This window comes from Geospiza fortis, unplaced genomic scaffold, assembly GCF_000277835.1.
Source record: "Geospiza fortis unplaced genomic scaffold, GeoFor_1.0 scaffold41, whole genome shotgun sequence".
Classification (NCBI taxonomy): domain Eukaryota; kingdom Metazoa; phylum Chordata; class Aves; order Passeriformes; family Thraupidae; genus Geospiza; species Geospiza fortis.
In genome coordinates, this window is record NW_005054299.1 from 14,125,244 (window position 1) to 14,143,432 (window position 18,189).

The window sequence follows — 18,189 nt, forward strand, 5'->3', positions numbered from 1 at the left end:
GCCTGATCTATCTGTGTCAGGAACTAAGTGTGATCATAGTGATCACCCTTTAGCTGCATCTCTGCAGCATGGCAGAGGTCTCCAGCGTGGTCTGGTTTTCCCAATCAGAACCAGGAACCACCCCTGATCATCAGGCAAATGAACAATGCAGGAGCAACCTTAGAAACTCATAATTTGACACTCTTGCCCTGACAGGACAAATGCATTTTAAGGGCAGTTTGCTGCACAATGATGTGTGCTGGTTGTGCTGGGCTTTGGTCACTCTGGGGGGCAGCAGGCGCCAGACCCAGCAGCCCCTCACCCACAGAGATATGGCCCTGGTGCTGGTGGCCCCCCTGTGTGACTGGGGGTCCCCTGGGTGGCTGATGCCCCAGCCCTTGCCCTGGGGTGCCTAAGGGTCGCAGCACCCACTGCTGGGGTGATGGGCTGGCCTCTGTTACCATGGCAACTGGCAGACGGGGGTCTTCAGCAGGGGCAGTGGGGAGGCAGCCACGGCAGCATGCTGGCCGAGCTGCTCAACAACAGCCCTTTCAGCACTGACAGCTCTGCTCTGGCTGGCCAGAAGTAGTTATCAGATTACTTGTATTAAAACCTAATTAAGATGTGTGCCAGTAAATGCAGCATGATTATTGGATTTGGTGATTTAGTTGCTGCAGGTTGCTGCAATCCAATCACGCCATTTCAGCAAATCCAGCTCCGTGGAGTAAAGTGAAAACGTTTTACATCAGTAACCTGACTATACTGAAAGAGTAAATAACCTTTTAATGCCTCTACTATGTCAAGGACTGACTGATACCCACTGCAGGGTGAATGGGTACTGCCCACAGATCCTTGCATATTAATTTCCTTCAAATCAACAATAAAACCCAGAGGAGGGCTGACAGGTTATGTCAGGTTTTACCTTCATTGTGGATTGCCTGTGGATTAATGGGTCTGAGTCTCCCAGAGCAGGGAGCTTGCAGCCTGAGTCCTGCGGGTGCCTCCGCTTTAGCTGTGTGTTGTTATAGAAAAGAAAACAGCTTTTGTTTTTATCTGTAGGCCATGCATAAGGGGAAGTGTAACATGGTGGGTGATAGTACAGCTTAGGGGTGTTGGATGCAACAGAAGTTTATTCTGCAGGTGGAATTCACCTTGATGCCAAAGCTGTCCTTTGTGTTTGATGTTTCACCTCATTTCTGCAAGGTCTTGCAGTAATTGTCTAGCCATAGCTGTCAAAATGTAACAAACCACTATCTATCACTTTTCACTTCCTTCCTGGACAGCCTGGGGTATAGCCTAGTCTCAGATCCAAATTTCACTGCTGTGTGAAGTCTTCTGCATGTTGTAATTGCACAAAAAAGCAAGGTAGGTTGGAGCCATTCTAACATAAAGCTGCCTATGACTTCCAAGTAGTGAGAATCAGAGCAAAACGTTTACCTTGAAGCTTTCACTGCAGCTTGTGATGCCTTGGTTGTGTTCTCTTTCTGTGGAACCACTTATCTCATGGAACTGTCTCTTCTTGCCTCCATATAGAAATAGGGATTTTGGTTTGAAGTGGTTAATGGGAAATTATTTGAAGGGTATTGTTATTACTACTGACTGGGAGCTTTCTCCTTAGTGCCAGGTTGTCCTGTCCAAACATGGTAACATGGTTCAAGAGCTACATTTTCACCTTGTGCCTTGAAGTAACATGACAGAGCATGGAATCAGTCCCTGTCCTCCAACACAGCCAGGCCAAGGGGGAGCAGCTGTATGCCATCCCAACTGGACAGATCTTGCCACTTTGGTGGAAAAATTACCTCATTTAGACAGGAGGGACACAGTGGTCACTCAGATGCTCAGGACACAGTACATTTGCCTGGTAGGTGCTGTTGCCAAAGGGAACGTGGCGACCGTGCAACCTCCCTCACTCGTATTAGCAAAATGTGCAGAAGGTTCTGTCACCCAGTTGTAAAAATGATGGCAGGCATCGATGTGCAGTTGTAACATATGGGAAGTACAGTGAATGTGGGTGGAGCTGTTCATTTCTCATCTTGAATCATTTACGAGATCAGCAGGCAGGCCAGATACAATGCATATGGGAATGTGTGGCTGTGCTGCACATGTCACACGTAATAGCAGATACTGTGAGAGGGCCCAGAGCCTGTCCTCAGGACCTAAATGCAGCAGGGCATGCTGGGAGTCCGAGTGTGTGGACCAAGGGCTAGCTTGGCAGCAGTTTTGGGAGAGCAGACTGGCAGACAGAATTTGGGAATTCACAGATCCAGATCTACACTGACTAGAACTGCATTCTTTTAATCCATTGTGGCCCAGAGTTGTAGATCAGTATGTTATTAAACCTATAGTCAAGCACTGGAGATACAGATGATAAAGGTAAAGTTGTGACTTGCTGGTCAAACCCAGCTCAGTGCCTGTGTCATCTTTCTCCCTCTGCTCAAGGAGACAGTCTAAATGTAACACTGGGTGGTGAAGTTACAAGCAGAAAAGTGTAATTGATTATTTCCATGATTAAAGACTTTTCCATTTACAGCAGTTTATTTGAAAGGACATAGAGCTTCACAATAGAGCACACTAGGGCTTGTGTCCAGTAATATTTTTGAAATTTGCATGGGCTACCTGTGATTATCTACGAAAAAATATTGTTCTGGTGTAAAATTCACATTAGTTGGAAATTGCTTTTGACTGGATGCCAGGAGTAATAAACAGTCACTGGAGAAATAACAAGTGATACCTGCTTTTGTGATTAAGGAAATAAATGTGCAGTTGACCTGTGTTACAGCACTGTTGTCCCAACTCAGGCACTTGTTCTTCCAGTGTAAGCAGAAAGCCTCTGCATGTTTCTTCTGATACCTGCCAGCTTTTTCCCTCTGTTTTGCAGCCCCTGATGAGGAGGGCCTTTGGAATGATGGGCTCTTTACATCTTTTCCCAGGAATCCCTGTTAGACTGTTAAAGGATCTATGCTGACATGCTTAATTAACACTAAGCTTACTTGAAATAAGTGCTATGTTCTGTAATGAGTTTTGGACATTGACCAGCTTGCAAAGAGCAGTGGATAGAAAACAGAAGTTTTTGTCACTTCAGGTCCAGTTTGTCAGGGAATTAGGGTATTTGGTTTTATAATCTGGGCTACTGTGTGTGTTTGAAGAAGACAGTTACTGAAGCAGCTACAGAGTGTGCAACTTGCTTAGCTACAGGCGTTGGGATGCACTCCTGCAGTCTTTACTGATGTCACAGCAAAGCAGATTTGCTGTCATCTCCTCATAAAGCTTCTAAATTAAAAGTGCAGACCTTTAAAGTGCTAATTTAAAGTGTGAAAATACATTTAAAGCCCATCCTAGGAGTAATACTTTAGTGTCAGCCCAACCACCAAGCCTGAACGCTGGCCGCTGCCACCACCAGTACAAAGACCAAAGCTTTTTCTGCGAACTCCAAAATCAGATGCTCTGCAACCCTTTTATCTATTTCTTTTCCAGGTTACAGCAGCTTGACAAGCACTGCCAGACCACTGCCCAGCAGTTAGTGGAGTTGCTCAACAAACAGAATCAGCTCTTCAAAGAGAAGCACCTGCTTACAGAAGAGGTGCAGTTTCTGCGAACACAGGTACTGTGCCAAAAGAAAAGAAAGGGGCATATTCTGCAGCTTTAGCAGAGAAATCTGCCAGCAGTCTGATTTCAACTGCTGGATTTTGTTGCTGTTGTTTTTTTAAATACAGCATTACCTTTTAAAAAATAAAATAAAAATTCACACACTTGGAAAGGTAGCTGAACCTGACTCTCACTTAAATCAAAACTAAATGAAAATAAGTGTTTTGAAGTGACAATAAAAAAGCAGAAGTTATTCTCAATGACAGTTCTTAACTTCTTATCTGAAGATTTTTGTGTTGCTTTTTCACAGAAAAGGGAAATCTGTTCTTTAACATCATTAATGTTTAAACAGTTACTTGATATTGATAATTGCTTAGAGGTTTTGCTGCCATTTGTCGGACTAAAGTCCTTCTATCACTTCATGATTTTTTTTCTCTTTATTTTTAAAAGTTGGGGTGTTTTTGGCTGCTCAATGACCACTCATGATGAGACACTTGGGACTGTCCTGTGCAGAGCCACTAGCTGAGCTTTGATGACCCCAGTGGGTCTCTTTCAACTCAAGATATTCTGTGATTCATGCACCCAAATGTGAAATGGTGAATGTACAATCAATCTTGCCTGAGCACTAATCACAGCACTGCTTCTCCAGCAGTTCTGATTGTTGTTTCCAGCGGTCCCTAGGAAGCTGTGGCTTCTTATGGGCTGTTCTGTCTTTTTTTGTTTTGGCCACTGTTCTTTGGCCAGTAAGTGTTTGGAAATAAGGGAGAAGACTGCTGGGCTGGGTTTCTTCTTTTTCCTTCTTTCACTTGTTTTTCAGAAAAAGGAAGAGAATTAACAAGCACAGAATGAGGTTTTCAGTAAAACTATCAGATAATCAAACTCAAGGTTGAATTAGTGTATTTACTCAGTCACAAAGCAAATTTTGTCACAATGCTTTCTAACTTTTAAACTTGTTAGTTTGCCCAGGATAGCTGGAGTTTGCTTAACATGGTAACAAAGGACATTCAGTGTAGGAAATTTAGTCTAGTAGCACACCTAGCAGTAAACAGAACATGAATTGGCTTAGAACTTTAAAGTACTTAAATCATACTATTTTTGTAGGCTTTTTATCTGTAGAAGTCAGTAAATGTTTAACCTAGGAGAATAAAATCCATACTTTGTTAAGCCCCTAATCATGTCCATGTGTTCGGTTTTACAGGACTTCCTGTTCTAGTAGACACTCAGTGGCTTATGACAGTGTAAGGTTATCAGCGTGTAGTAACTACTGGCAAATTCTAGGGCAACCATAGTGTTCTCTCAGTGTTCTCTCTATTAGAGAGGTTAAGGTGGTGGTTGTTGCCAAAATAAATTAAGATTTCTGCTTTAAGAAAAGCACTTTTGGTAATATGAACAGCTTTTACATGGTCCATGTTATTGATAATCTATTTTATCTGGAAGTGATTGTGTTTTTATGGAGTTGGGCAGAAGTACAAAAATCATACAAAAGAGGAAAAAATTAATTCAAATATTAAATTTCTATCAATACTTGACTGGCAAAAGCTGCCTTCTTTATGTTCCTTACAGGTTAATTGTACACCAGAGGATACTTTTTAAGTTAAGGACACTCAGAAAAGAAGAATGATAGAAAAAATTATTACAGAATGAGCCTTAAAAATCCATGTGCAAATATTTAAAGCAGTGGTGGTTCTCTGGGAACTGGAATTCAGCCCAAAAGAGCTGCTTGGAATATCAGACAATTGTTTTAAGGAAACTGAAGAACAGTTCACCATAAATGGAAGCTCTTTGCAGAAAGATGCTGTAGTTAGTATAGAAATACTTAAACCAAACAACTGCATAGTTACTGTTGATCAAAGGTTAAAGTGACCTCATATTCCACATTTTACTGTATTGTCCAATAGTTGTCCTTTATAATTAACCAAATTTTTTGAGGTTATTTTTTTGGGGGGGGAGGTGGAAGCAATCAACCATTGCCTAATCTTTCAAAGACGATGTAAAATACACTAAGCTAAATGTGCTATTGTATCTTGGAACATGAGCCTCTAGTAACTGCAGTTGCATATTTCAGGGAAAAAAATGGGATGCAGATCTTAAACAGGACACAGATGGAATGAAGTAAAAACCTGGACGGATAAAGAGAAATGAGCAGAAGTAGGTATTTTTTTTTCTATATCCTATATATAGAGTGGGGGGGAGAGGAAAGGAGAGCACGACTAAAACTATTTGCAGATGTGAGTTGAATCTGGCAAACACTTAAAGACAAAAGGAAGAAGGAAGTGTTTGAAACATTTTTGGGTTTGAAACTGTTTAAGTTTTTTGTGCTTTGATTTTTTTTCTTTAAGCACTTAAAAATTTAAAGACAAGCACTCAATAGTAAAGACAAGTTTACCTAATAGAATTTAAAAAAAAATCCTGAATATGTAAGTTGAAGAGAAAGGGAGATATACAACTCTTAGCTAGGTGGGAACTTCTGGAAGATCTCAGATTTAACCCAGGTACTTTTTGTCTAGATAGTCACTAGGTGTTTGCCTTTTGATTTGGAATGCTTATTTTTGTTGCTTCCAGTATTTTCTGTCTGAGGAAGCTTAAATCATCCCTATCTCTTCAGAAAGGCTGCAAATGGTTTTGTAATAAATCATAACAGTTAGTGTCACATTGAAAGAAACATTATCTAGATACTTGTATTTGGAGCAGTGCTGTCGTGTTACAGTAGTGCAACCTAGCTATAGGTGTTCCTACTGCCTTGTAAGAGTTACTAAACTTTTAAAGTTTAAAGAATTTTAAATTGCATCATTTACTTGAATCTAGCTGACCTACTCAACAAACCTAACAAGCCCTGAGCCTTGACAGGATTTGCTTTCAAAAGTCAGATTACTTCCGCTGTAGTTTTTATTTCTAGTGTTACATGTTTGTTGTATGGGGGGAAAGACAGCAGAAAGAAAAAAAAGGTCTTTAAATTCAGATACATTCTAGTGTGTTGAGAGCCTGTTTTTCTTGGAAAACTCATTTGATACTGTAAGGAAAATTCAGGGTTTTAAAGGAAAAGAAGTCATAAAAGTACCTGATCCTGCTGTAATGCTGCATTCCTTTACAGGCTACATGAGCATATTCAGGACCTTGTAAAAGTAATCAAATTTTAATTATGAGATTTACACCTCTCATTTTGAAAGTTTTTGGAACACTCAGGTTTGGAATTTCTGCCTTTGAAAGTCTCTTGTATAGTGGAACTCACCCTAAGGCTGGAGGATAAGAGATATTTAATTGTCTTCCTACACAGGTATGAAATAGAGAATACTAAATAAATGTGCACAGAAAGCAAACAAACATCTAAACAGAGATTGCTGGAAACCTTAGCACCCCCCACCAGGCATGAGTGTATCTGTGAGAGCTGGGATGCCTCTCTCTTGGAGGATCTGCCTCAGTGTCCATCAGTTTGACAGAAATCAGTATTTGTCCCGGTGCATAATCCCCTCACAGCCTCCGGCTGCCAGGAGGGGTTGCTGGCCAGCTGAGCCAGTGAGAGCACAGACGGGTAGGATTTGGACCTTGAGGATTACTTCCAGCGAGGGCTGTCATCCTGTGCTGCTGCTCTGACTTCCCATGAAGATCTCCTCCTGCAAGCCAGCCTCACCCTGGCCAGGAACCTGCACCCTTCCTGTGCTCTCCGTATGGCTGAGCCACTAAAGCTCTCTCCTCCCTCCTTGCAGATGTCTGTGTCACAGTGAGCGTGTCTGTGAGCTGATCACCCTCCTTCTAAAAGGAAGTTAAAGTACACTCACCCGTGCCTGTGTTCCCATCCTCACCCAGTCACTCAGCAGGAGGCACTGTCAGAATTACAGCTGGTCTGGAGCAGGGGTTTTCTTTCCTTTCTTGTGTCAGCATGAATTTTCAGTGAGGCCCCAGTGGTTAATGCAGCAGTGTTCCCAAGTGCTCTGTTTGCTTTTTATTTTTTATTATGTACTACAGAAGGGGGAGCCTTATTTCCAGCAAACAGGTAGATCATCCATCTCTGCTGTCAAAAGTGATTCAAGCTGATCCTTACATGGCCTTCAACCTCAGGAGACCAGAAGATTGCTTTGGTTATTAGGAGAGAGCTTTTGTTTTAGTGTAGTCTTACTGCACAAAGATGGTGCCTCTGCTGGGTGTTTGTAACAAGCAGTCAGTCCATAGATGGGATTGGTGGATGTTGTGGGTTTTTTTAAGCAGATGAAAATCTTCACTTCTGCTTGGATGGAGTTTAATGAGAAGTGATGCAAGTTAAACCATGACAGGAAGGGATAAAGATAGACCTCTGTTTGATGTCTGACTGCCCTGACATGAGGCTTCAAGTATTCAGCTCCTCAGCGTTTGTGCATCTGCAGCTGTGGGAGTCCTGTACATCCCGTCCAGTGTCTGGCTACTGGACAAAGCTGGGCACCAGCTGAGGAGTTGAGCCTGGCCCTGCTGGGAGTTCCACCTTGGGTTTTACAGCCATACAATGGAGGATTGAGGCACTGAAGCCACCTGAGTGCGTTCTAATCAAACAGGAAGTCAGTTGCTCTTCCTTCCTCCCACTATTGCTGGCGGGAATAAAATAAACCAGTCAGGCATCTGCAGTTCCCCTCCTACAAATCCTTCCAACGTGTACATCTAATACCCAACCAGCCTGTTAAAGCGGATGCCACTGAGGTAAGGAGGGAGTGTCCAGAGGAACCTGTGCACTGTGCACTGCAGTGTTCTGTGCACTGAAAACCAAAATATCCTAGGGAGGAGGAGAAACTAAGACTGGAAAGGCCCTTACACCTGACTGTCCAGTAACCGACTTGTTTACCAGTTACCTGAATGTGACAGTTGTGCCCATTTTGTTAGAGAACAGCACACCTTAAATGACAGCTTTAATACTTGGGCCCTGGGTCAGTGAGGTACAGAGACTCTGACAGGATTGATGCTTGCTTTGTGAAGAGGTTCAGGCCAGGCTGGAGTCAGATTTGCCCACTTCATCAATCAGGCTGAGGTTCTGCATCTCATAAAGCATTAGCACTGGGAAATTGTGGTGTGGAAGGACAGTCACAGCAGAAATTTCCAGGAGTTCAACTTCTTCAGGAGTTGAGGTTTTGGGGTCCTTTTAAGGTTTTGCCCATACTCTAATGCTGAGGGTCACTGCAGCACAGAGTATGTTTCCTCTGGTTGTCACTACCCAGGCACTTGGGTAGTGGAATGGAATTTAAGCCCCAAGGCTTTTCATTGCCATAGTTCCTTGCACTGGTCGCAAACACAACTGTAGCAGTTGATGTTGGTGCATGTATTTTGGGGGGAAAAACCACCACATTACCGTTTTTCGTTCTTTAATGAACTGCAGCTTCATGAATTTTCTTTCATTCAGCCTAACCAACCAAGGGGGGAAGGAAAAAAAAACAAAACCCTTCAGTCTTCTAATGCAAAACCAGCCAAAGTAGAAAGTTTATTTTTATTTCTGAGGTCATGTACATCTCTTAAATTCAGTTTTTAGTACTGCAGTGGCTTAATTCGAGGTAGCTCCCCCAGCTCCAATAGTTTGATGTCTTGCTCAATTCAGTCCTTAAGTGCTACCGAGGAAGCACAAACAACAGCTATGCAAGAGCTTCAAAACTGCAAATTAGCCTTCCCACCAGAGGTTTCCTACTGGCACCAAGGCAACAGTTTCCTGTTTTGCTACAGCTGCCCACCCCAGACACATGCTAAACACTGCACAGTAAACACCCTCTGGCAAAACCCTGCCATCTTCTTCTTGGAAGGGAGAAGGGGCAGGATCTTAGACGTGCCCCAAAACAAGAGCTCACTTATTTACTGCTAAACAGGAGCCATGTCAAAAGCTCATGAAAATCCTGTTTTTCAGAAATCAGGTATCTCTTGTTCTTGCTACCTGTAAGACTTCTGAGCTTAGAAAGAGGTGAGGACAGCAGGCCCACAGGAAGTGCAGGCTTTGAAACTGTACTTGTTTACTCTGCCTTACTGCAGTCCTAACCAGTTTTCATTTCTCTTCTAAGAACTTGCCTGCAGGCTGACGTGACACAAATGAGAAACACAGGCACTGCCATACAGACTACCCATCTCTTCCTTTTATCTTTCAGGTCTGCTCTGCACCTGGCTGAAACTTGTCTGAGGCTCACCCAAAGACACCTCTGCAGAAAACAGGCACACTTGCTAGCTAATTTCAGCTGGTTTCTATTTGGTTTTAACTACAGAATCACAAATATTTTGAAGCCTTACCAGCCTACCAAACTTTCTAGGACAACAGCTGAGACTCTTCTGAAAAGACTAGGCTTGCAAGCCAGTTTTAACAGCTATTACGTGGTGTGGATGTCAATAATTTGTACAATGTTTATAAAATGTTTTTATCTATTTTCATAATTGAACATACATGTCTATATTATTTACAGACTGAAATATCAATAAACCTAATAGGTTCTCTAGGTTCCTTGTTCTGTCCTTCTGAATTCAAGGGAAAGCATGTGTAGGGGGAGGAGGGAGAAGGGGGCTGTTTGCAAGTGCTGCACATGTACACTGCCCTCCTTTTTACAAACTCAGTACCAGAATATACCTGGGAACTTTATTCAACAGGATATTTGTCACTTTTATATAAAAAGTGAGAGCCCCAACAAGTACTTGCTAATCAGAAAAGCGTAAGAAGATTGAGAAATATTCCATCTAATGTGGAGGAATTTCCATGGGTCAGGTTCCCCTTTAAAACATTCACTGAGCAAGGTCTTTAAGAGAAAAGAGCCCTTGATTATTACAGAGGAGCCATTACAAGAGGTGATGGGCTCCACACTGAAGTGGTGAAACTGGACTTTTGCACCAGCGCATATTCAGGGCACCAGCTGAACTCGGCTTCAAATTATTGAACTCAGAACATTTGGAGGGTACAGGTGGAGGGCATTTTTTCTGGTTAACTGGGCACTCATGTTTTTCAAGGTTACTTTTCAAATACCCAACTGTTTTAGAAAGAATTTATCTGAATATTTTGCTATCTAGTGTAGGATAAGCTACACACACAAGAGAAAAGTTTCTACATCTATTGTTTTCAATGTTGTTGGTAAAGGGGGTGAAAAAAGCGCAAAGAACAGTTCCCCAGCAATAAAGCTACTTCAGCCAGCATGAACACGGAAAACATAACAAAAATAAGAGTAACAACACATGCAATAAATTACCATTGGATGTGGAACACAATCCTTCCTTCCCTTATATTTTAAGAATTATTAGTGGTACAGCCCTAGCATCAAAGTGATTTTTCCTCCCTATTTCAATTTCCTGCCATATAAAACTGCCAAACACATCTGATCGCCTCCCTGAACAGCTCCACAGATACAACACTGAGCGTGCTGAGAAAGGCCTCAGGTCTTTAGGGAGAAGAAAGGCTGCTGAAGGAAAGCCCTCTCTAGTCAAACTCAGGATTTTTCACAGTAGTCAAGCTGACAGCTTTTTAAGTGTCACTACTTTATAGATGGTTACACAGTTAAGAATATACATTTATAAATGTAGGAAATGCAAACTTTATTTTTTATTATTCCACAGCATAAACCTGTGTTTAAATAGGAGACAGCGCCTATAGGCTACGTGTACAAAGGAACTCGGGCACCTATTCCTGACACTTAGGCTTCACTGAGACCCTGGAGCACACCAGGACCCTCAACCTTTCTGGACTTGCCTCACCTACCAGGGGGCTTCTGGTGGCCACATGCAGGGCCCCACTGCCAGCCACCCACGTGCATGTACGAGTCTGGTTTCAACAAAGGGTCCTGGGCTGCCAGTATATATAGCTCGAAGTGGGTTTTTCATACTCATCCCAGGCATAGGTGCAACTATTGTGTTGCTGGGAGTCCACAAGGGATAACTTCCCATGCAGCAGTTACTCTACTTTGTAGCAATTAATAAGTCATTACAGCACCAGGCCTACCTGTCTCATATCCCTCCCCACCTTCCCCTGCATCTACTTAAACACTAAATGCTTGGTTTTACAAATTTTACAAGTATCAGACCTGATGATCAAATCCAGGTCAGCACAGAGAGTGTGATTCCACAACACGGGGTGCAGCCTGACCAGATTGTCCTGTCACTGCTGCAGTTTTGTCCTGGTCACTGACATTCTGATGCCACTGAACTAATGGATGGCTGTCTCCCTGACGCTCTTTCCTGTTATAAGGTGGGGGAGGAAAAAAAAAGGTGGGAAAAAAGAAAGGAAAAAACCTGAGACCTGGATGAAGCACCTCTATTCCTGAGAAGCATTCACGTCAGAGAACAGAAAACCCGGATCACCCACTGCTTAAGGGACACTCAGCCCTCCAGACTGGCTGCTTCAAACAGCCCTGGACCAGCCCGTGGGCTTCAAAGAGTCCCATTCTGCAGCGCCCTGCAAATCTCACCTTCCCATTCTTCCATCTCCTTGCCCAAACATTGTCTAGCTGGGATGTGAGGCCAAGAATTTCATCAGCTGAAAATCACTTAAATGGTGGATGTTCTGATAGAAGCATATCTTCAAAAGTATAACCCAAATTTATAAGTGACATACATCTCACAGAGTTAACAGGAACCACCTGTATGGAAACAGCCTCGGTCCAAAGCACAGATACATTTTGCTTAGTCATAAAAACTTTTTTTTGACAATACTGTAACTTAATCATTTACAAGCTGAAACTGTTCACCCAGTATCTGAAATATGTCACAGCGAGTTACAGTTATCACTAGGACTTCACAGCAAATAAAACTTGTAACTAAACATGCACAGATCATTATATATACAGTGATAAAAAAATAATGATGTACATTTTCTTGTAAGAAGAAATTAAGTAAATTCTTTGTGCATTTCAGGATTGAAACATCTAACCTATATAAAATTACTTTAAAATATGAAGTAAATATTTAACCCAAAACTTGAGAAATCTTTTGTAATCTGCAATATAGCCTTCTCATTTCCATTTTTCTTTCTCTGACACAGGACAACTTAAGAATTTTATCCTCTAAGATATTTAATAGTAATGTGCAGGTATAAAAAAATACGTCCTCTGTGGCAAGCTTGAACATATATATATATATATATTTACAATCCTCCAGAACAAATTAGCATTAAAAAACACAGAAGTAGCAGATTGACATAGTGCTTTATTTAAGCTGTCTGTACGAAGGAAAATAATGTGCATCCCTATCATATACGTGTAAAAATACTAAGGATGTACAGTGTACAAAAACAGTTTCTTGTAGTTATTTCACATCCTTGTGGGTCATATACTTAAGGAAATAAACAGTTTAAGTATGACCAACAGTAATACGGTTTCTTGGGTTCATAGTCGTGTCTGCTTGATATCCTTAACCATATGACTAGATCTTGCATGGATCTAATGAAAGAACTAGCAAGGTCAAGAAATGTCACAAACTCTAAAGCTACAGGGAGGTAATTCAATTACCAATTTAGAGGTTTTTATTTAAATAAATACTTTACATTTCATGCTTGCCTGTAATGCACTACCAGGAGCAAGATAAGGAAATTCTACTGTAGACAGTACAAACAGTAGCAGCAAAGTGTGTACATTGAGGTGTAATATATAGACCCTGCAGTTAGTAAGGAAAGACCTTACTTTTGTACTATAGGAGAAGCACATGGCCCCTGCAAGAACAGTCAGCTTTAAGAAGCCGCAAGTAAAGATGGAAAAAAAAGGTGAAACAATACCGGAATAAATGTTCTTTAAGCAACAGGAATGTACTGGAAAATGGATTAGTGTGGAAAGCGAAGCTGTGTGCAAAACTGCCAAAATCCAAACAGAACTGACCTATTTCCTCCGAGATGGCTGCAGTACGAGAGGGCATACTGTATGTCATGGAAGTCAGTACAAGCTGGAGTCAAGGTCTGAAATGTACTGTGCTCAAAAGGCTCACCAAGACAACCAGCCACCATCTCCTGTCCAAATTCAAACACAACCGCAGAGAGCAAAAGAAGAGCTTCTAAAGTTTCCCTCAGCACTGCTTGTCCATTTCTCTGTCATCTGTTTCTAACACTGGTAAGATAGAATCCCCTGGGCCTGGGCAGCAAAAGGTGGCTGTCGACTCTCTGCATCATAAACTGGATCACTGATGTTTCAGAAGGCAGACACTGCAATGCAAAGTGATGTCTGAAAAGGTTTACAAATAGTTGACTGCCAGGCCCCTCCTGCAAACCTCACACTACCTGGCTACGCAATGGAGAACAGAAAACAGGGCATCACTGCCACAAGGAGCTGCTGGCCAGCGCCACAGCTAGTTGGCCACTGGCTGGAGGGGCCCTGTGCCAAGAAACTTATTGCTATGACAAGCTGAAAACATAGGGGAGAAAACAGGCATGTAACACAGATTTTGAATCACCATAGTTTCAGTCTGAGTACAAGACCTTTGCAGAGAACTAATTAATGCCCTTCTGTTAAGTACTTGGTTATTTCAGTCACTCACTCACTGTGGCAGTGTAGACACCTCTACACCACGAGACCTGCAACGCATTTGCTGCTCTCCTCTCTCCCGCACAGGGACAACATCTACACGTCTTTAGTGTTACAGGGTGACATAATGAAATCCTATGCAGTTAGAGTATACATCATGATATATTTCTATCTGATTATCCATCCATTACTAAAGATAAAACACTAAACATGAGAAATTGTCTAAATTACTCTGCGTCTTTAGCTGCCTTGCTAAAATGCCCGTCTACCCCTTGACCATCCCAGCACATGCACTGCCAGCAGTGGGCTTCATGCTTTCCACATCAAGAGGCTAAGGCATCTGTGTAGGAACATCTCTCAGACTCATCTACTCACTCACACAACACAACCAGGAATACTCTGCAATATCACAGTCTTTGTGGGAGCTGAACGCAGAGATACTTCCAATGATAATCCCATGGAGTCAGGGGTTCCCGATGTCGCCTGCAAGGCTGCGCGCGCTCTGTTGCTGCGCCGCGTCACGCCCCAGCTCCTAGCACCAAAGGGTTTATTATTAAGATTATCATTGCTGAAGATCAAAGCTAAAGTTTATGCACATGTTCTGTTAGATACAGATCTTCGGAAATGGAAAGACGTTTCCCTACCAGTGGAGCGTTTGCTGTGATGTTTGAAATTCAGTCAATCAGGTACCACGGTTACATATAACTTCCTGGGTTTTAGGACTCTTTTGGTTGAGGGCAAATCTTCCTTGAGAACGGCTGATCCCAGAAATTTACTATTTTAATTGTTAAAATAAAGTGCTTTTCTTGTAATCACTGTGGTCTTGTTGTTCAAATGCAATTCCTTCATATAGAACAGACATTTTCTCTTGTGCTGCCAGGCTCTTGCATTATGTTTATCCTAAATGGAGCCCAAGATGTAGCTTTTTTGTCTGTTCACTTTTAACCCCTTGGCACATGAGGTTGGAAATCCTCACCTCCACTGCCAAACTGTTAAAAGACAGTATTTCATTCACAAAAATCTGGTTCTAAGCAGTATGTACAATTTCAGAGCCTTGTTAAAATTTCCACATGGGAGAAAAGTGCATTATTCCCTTCAGCTTGTACAGTCCTTCCATATATTACAAAATTAACTGCTATAAGCCTGTTCTAAGATGTAGCAGCATTTGCAAACATGACATATATAAACCTTATCTCTAAAAATAAATACTACCGCAGTATAACCAAAAAAAAAAAAAATTAGGAGTTAAACACCTGGAGAGGAAACTAATTCACAAACTCAAAAACAAGTAAGGCAAACACCTGTTTACCTTGGTGCACACATTTTGGTGAAAAGCAATACCATTATGCCTGTCTACATTCTTCAGCCATCAGAGGTGATGCATATCATGAAAGAGAAAAGCATGAAAAAGATGTTATCTGGTGCAAATTATAAAACCCCTTGAACAACTTCAACTGCTGCTTTTATGCCTTCATTTCTTGCATGTATAATGTTCGATTCTCCATGATTGCACATGAACCTGGAAGTTCTAAGTGGCAGGCTGGGTGAGCCCAGCCCTTCTGCTTCTTCTGTAGTATCCAACAGTAATTAAAAAATAATATATATATATATATTTATATATATAAACAATTTAAGTCCTTCTCTCAAACATTTCCCAAACAAATTCCAGCCAGATGTTAATGACAGAGACCTGCTTCAAGTAATGATATGCCTAACAGAAACCTTGCATATGTACATCACCACCTCTACGTTTCCTCATTCTAACCAGCACAAACAGATGCAAGAAAATGTTATAACCTGGTCTGTTTAGACTAATTACAATTTTGATTCATCTTCTGGAAGAAAATAAGCTGGATCGACACGGCTTTTGTTTAGCCTCCACTGTGAGGAAAAATAGATGGCTACTTGTTCACAAAGTGTACAATGCTGAAGTCAAGTCATTTACCTTCAAAGAAACTGTTAGTAACTTCTTGATGTTGCTATTATACTGAGACTGTGGGCAGCAGCAACAGCAGGAGAGCGGAGTAGAGAGAATCTCATACGTCATGCAAAACCAGAACGGATTTTAGGTAGGTTTGGGAAAGAAACTTGTTCAATTTGGAATGGTCTCTGAAAGTGCCCCTGCTATCTTAGTAGTATCTAGTACTGGTGGTGATGTTCAGGAATCATTTTCACTGATAAACCTAAGATGACAGTGAAGCAGCAGAACAAAAGAGTTACTCTCGTCCACTTGCAGAGTAGGAAAACTGGGGGAAATGTGGCCGCCTCTCATTGTCCATGCAGTCCATACCATCCTCGTCATCTGTGTTAAGGAAGAAGTTCAAAACATCAGTACATTTGCAATAAAATTTTATTATTCACCTGATATGCAGTAGATCTTTCAGGGTTCAACGCGGAGGTTAAAGGCTCAAGTTAAAGTAAGACTTCATTAAGCATGTAAGCTTACATTCACACAGCAGGACGATACTCACTGAAAGGACAGCATGCCCAGAAGTCACCATTTATTTCAGGTTGATTGTTTGGTTCATTTTATTCTGACTATCCCCTGAGAACTTCAATCACAACTACCCCTTGTAGGCTAATCCCAACATGCCAGCACACCCAGCCTCTGCCAGAGCAGAAGCCAAGTGCCAATTGAGTCAGCCAGCTTCCATCATTTCTTGAGCTGAGCTCAGAAATTATAGTCTTACTGTAGATATACTTAAATATTCCTCCATTTCAAAGGGAGATAAAAGGAAAAACAGCTACAAAATGAACAATTCACAAAGGTTCTATGCGTTTCAATTATTACCTATTATTTTTAGTAAACTATTTATTTTTAGAGTATTTACTGGGATCAGAAGAAATACAGAATAAGCCAAATTCATAAATATTTTTATTTACATAATTCCTCCAGTGCCAATGGAAAGCAGGCACCAGATGTTACCTAACTCTGAGAATTTGGATGTACATTCTCATATGTTTTTTTAACAGCGCTTATTCTTAAAGACTCCTGAGACTGTTATTCTAACAATGTATTTATATGCAGCCTTTCAGAATTTTGTGTCTTTTGCATTTTCATATATTCTACCCATAAATCTAGAGTTAATCCTGGTCTAATATTGAATCAATGGAACCCAAGTTAATCCAAATATTCGTAAAATTTGTTCAAGTTACAAAGATGAACAAATTCTTATCAAGATAGACAGGAGAAGAAAATGTTCTTTTTTCAGAGCAGAAAGACTTAAAATCACTTAAATTATGGACTGTGAGCAGCATGGTCTAGTGGAAGGTGCCCCTGCCCAAGGCAGGAGGATTGGAACCGGATTAACTTTAAGGTCCCTTCCAACTCAAACCACTCTATGTTTCTGTGATTGTGTTCAGATACTAAAAATGCAAAATCAAAAAACTACTCTAGATCTATATGTGAACAGAAAACTGCAGCTAACCTGGGAGTCCTAAAATATCAGAAAATGAGATTGCTTTATGAAACGTTAAGCAACCATAACTAAGCCTTTACATTTGTGATCCTCCTTTCTCAGCCTCCAATATAAAGAAACAAACAAAACCCTAAAATATTCCCATTTAGAAAGAAAATTCTTTAAGAACTCAGGAGAAAGATGTTACTTAGTAAGTAACTGTAAAGCCTTGGCTAGGCTGATCAGATCATGATTCTTGTGAGCAACGCAACATGACAAAAACACAAACCATGGTGAAATCACATTCCCTCCAATAAAGAAATTTTGCAAGGTCCAATGCCATGGTTGCATCCACATTAACACCTTCTTTAAGAGCTCTGTTGAAGCACGGGACTTGATAGGATATTTAATTTTCAAGTAATTGATTTTTTTCAAATCATTGTCTTCAAAGTATTTCAAAATATGTCCATCTTACTAAAGCTACACAGCCCACTGAAGACACCAGCACTGTCCACATGCTTAAAGAAGGATCCATGTTCCAATTACTTTGCTGAACTGGGACCTTGACTGCCAGCCAGTAACCACTTGAAGCCGGTGTCTTCTTTTATTTAAAAACAAACAAAACCCCAAATCAATAAACAAATGAAAAAACCTCCAAACAAAACCAACACAAGAATGCCCACACCAAAAATGCCCCCAAAACGCAACTCAGAGTGATCTAATGTTCTAAGCATTGTAATTATCTTCATAATAAAGCTGTCATTGAGAGTTCCTCTGACACACTTCCATACGAAGGCTTTTATTAGTAA

At 41.2% G+C, this 18,189-nt stretch overlaps 2 protein-coding genes across 3 annotated transcripts in view; one reads left to right on the plus strand and one right to left on the minus strand.

Annotated features, from left to right (window-relative positions):
* Positions 1-9,790, plus strand: part of SDCCAG8 (serologically defined colon cancer antigen 8) — a 104,816-nt gene extending 95,026 nt beyond the window's left edge. The window contains exons 17-19 of the mRNA XM_031059713.1: positions 3,454-3,580; positions 5,630-5,712; positions 9,651-9,790. Coding sequence (XP_030915573.1) covers positions 3,454-3,580; positions 5,630-5,680 — 178 coding nt within the window. The 3' untranslated portion in view covers positions 5,681-5,712; positions 9,651-9,790. The remainder of the gene's footprint in view (positions 1-3,453; positions 3,581-5,629; positions 5,713-9,650) is intronic.
* Positions 8,964-18,189, minus strand: part of AKT3 (AKT serine/threonine kinase 3) — a 139,652-nt gene continuing 130,426 nt past the window's right edge. For both annotated transcript variants that reach the window (XM_005416229.2, XM_031059112.1), the window contains one exon: positions 8,964-16,284. In XM_005416229.2, coding sequence (XP_005416286.1) covers positions 16,199-16,284 — 86 coding nt within the window. In that variant the 3' untranslated portion in view covers positions 8,964-16,198. The remainder of the gene's footprint in view (positions 16,285-18,189) is intronic.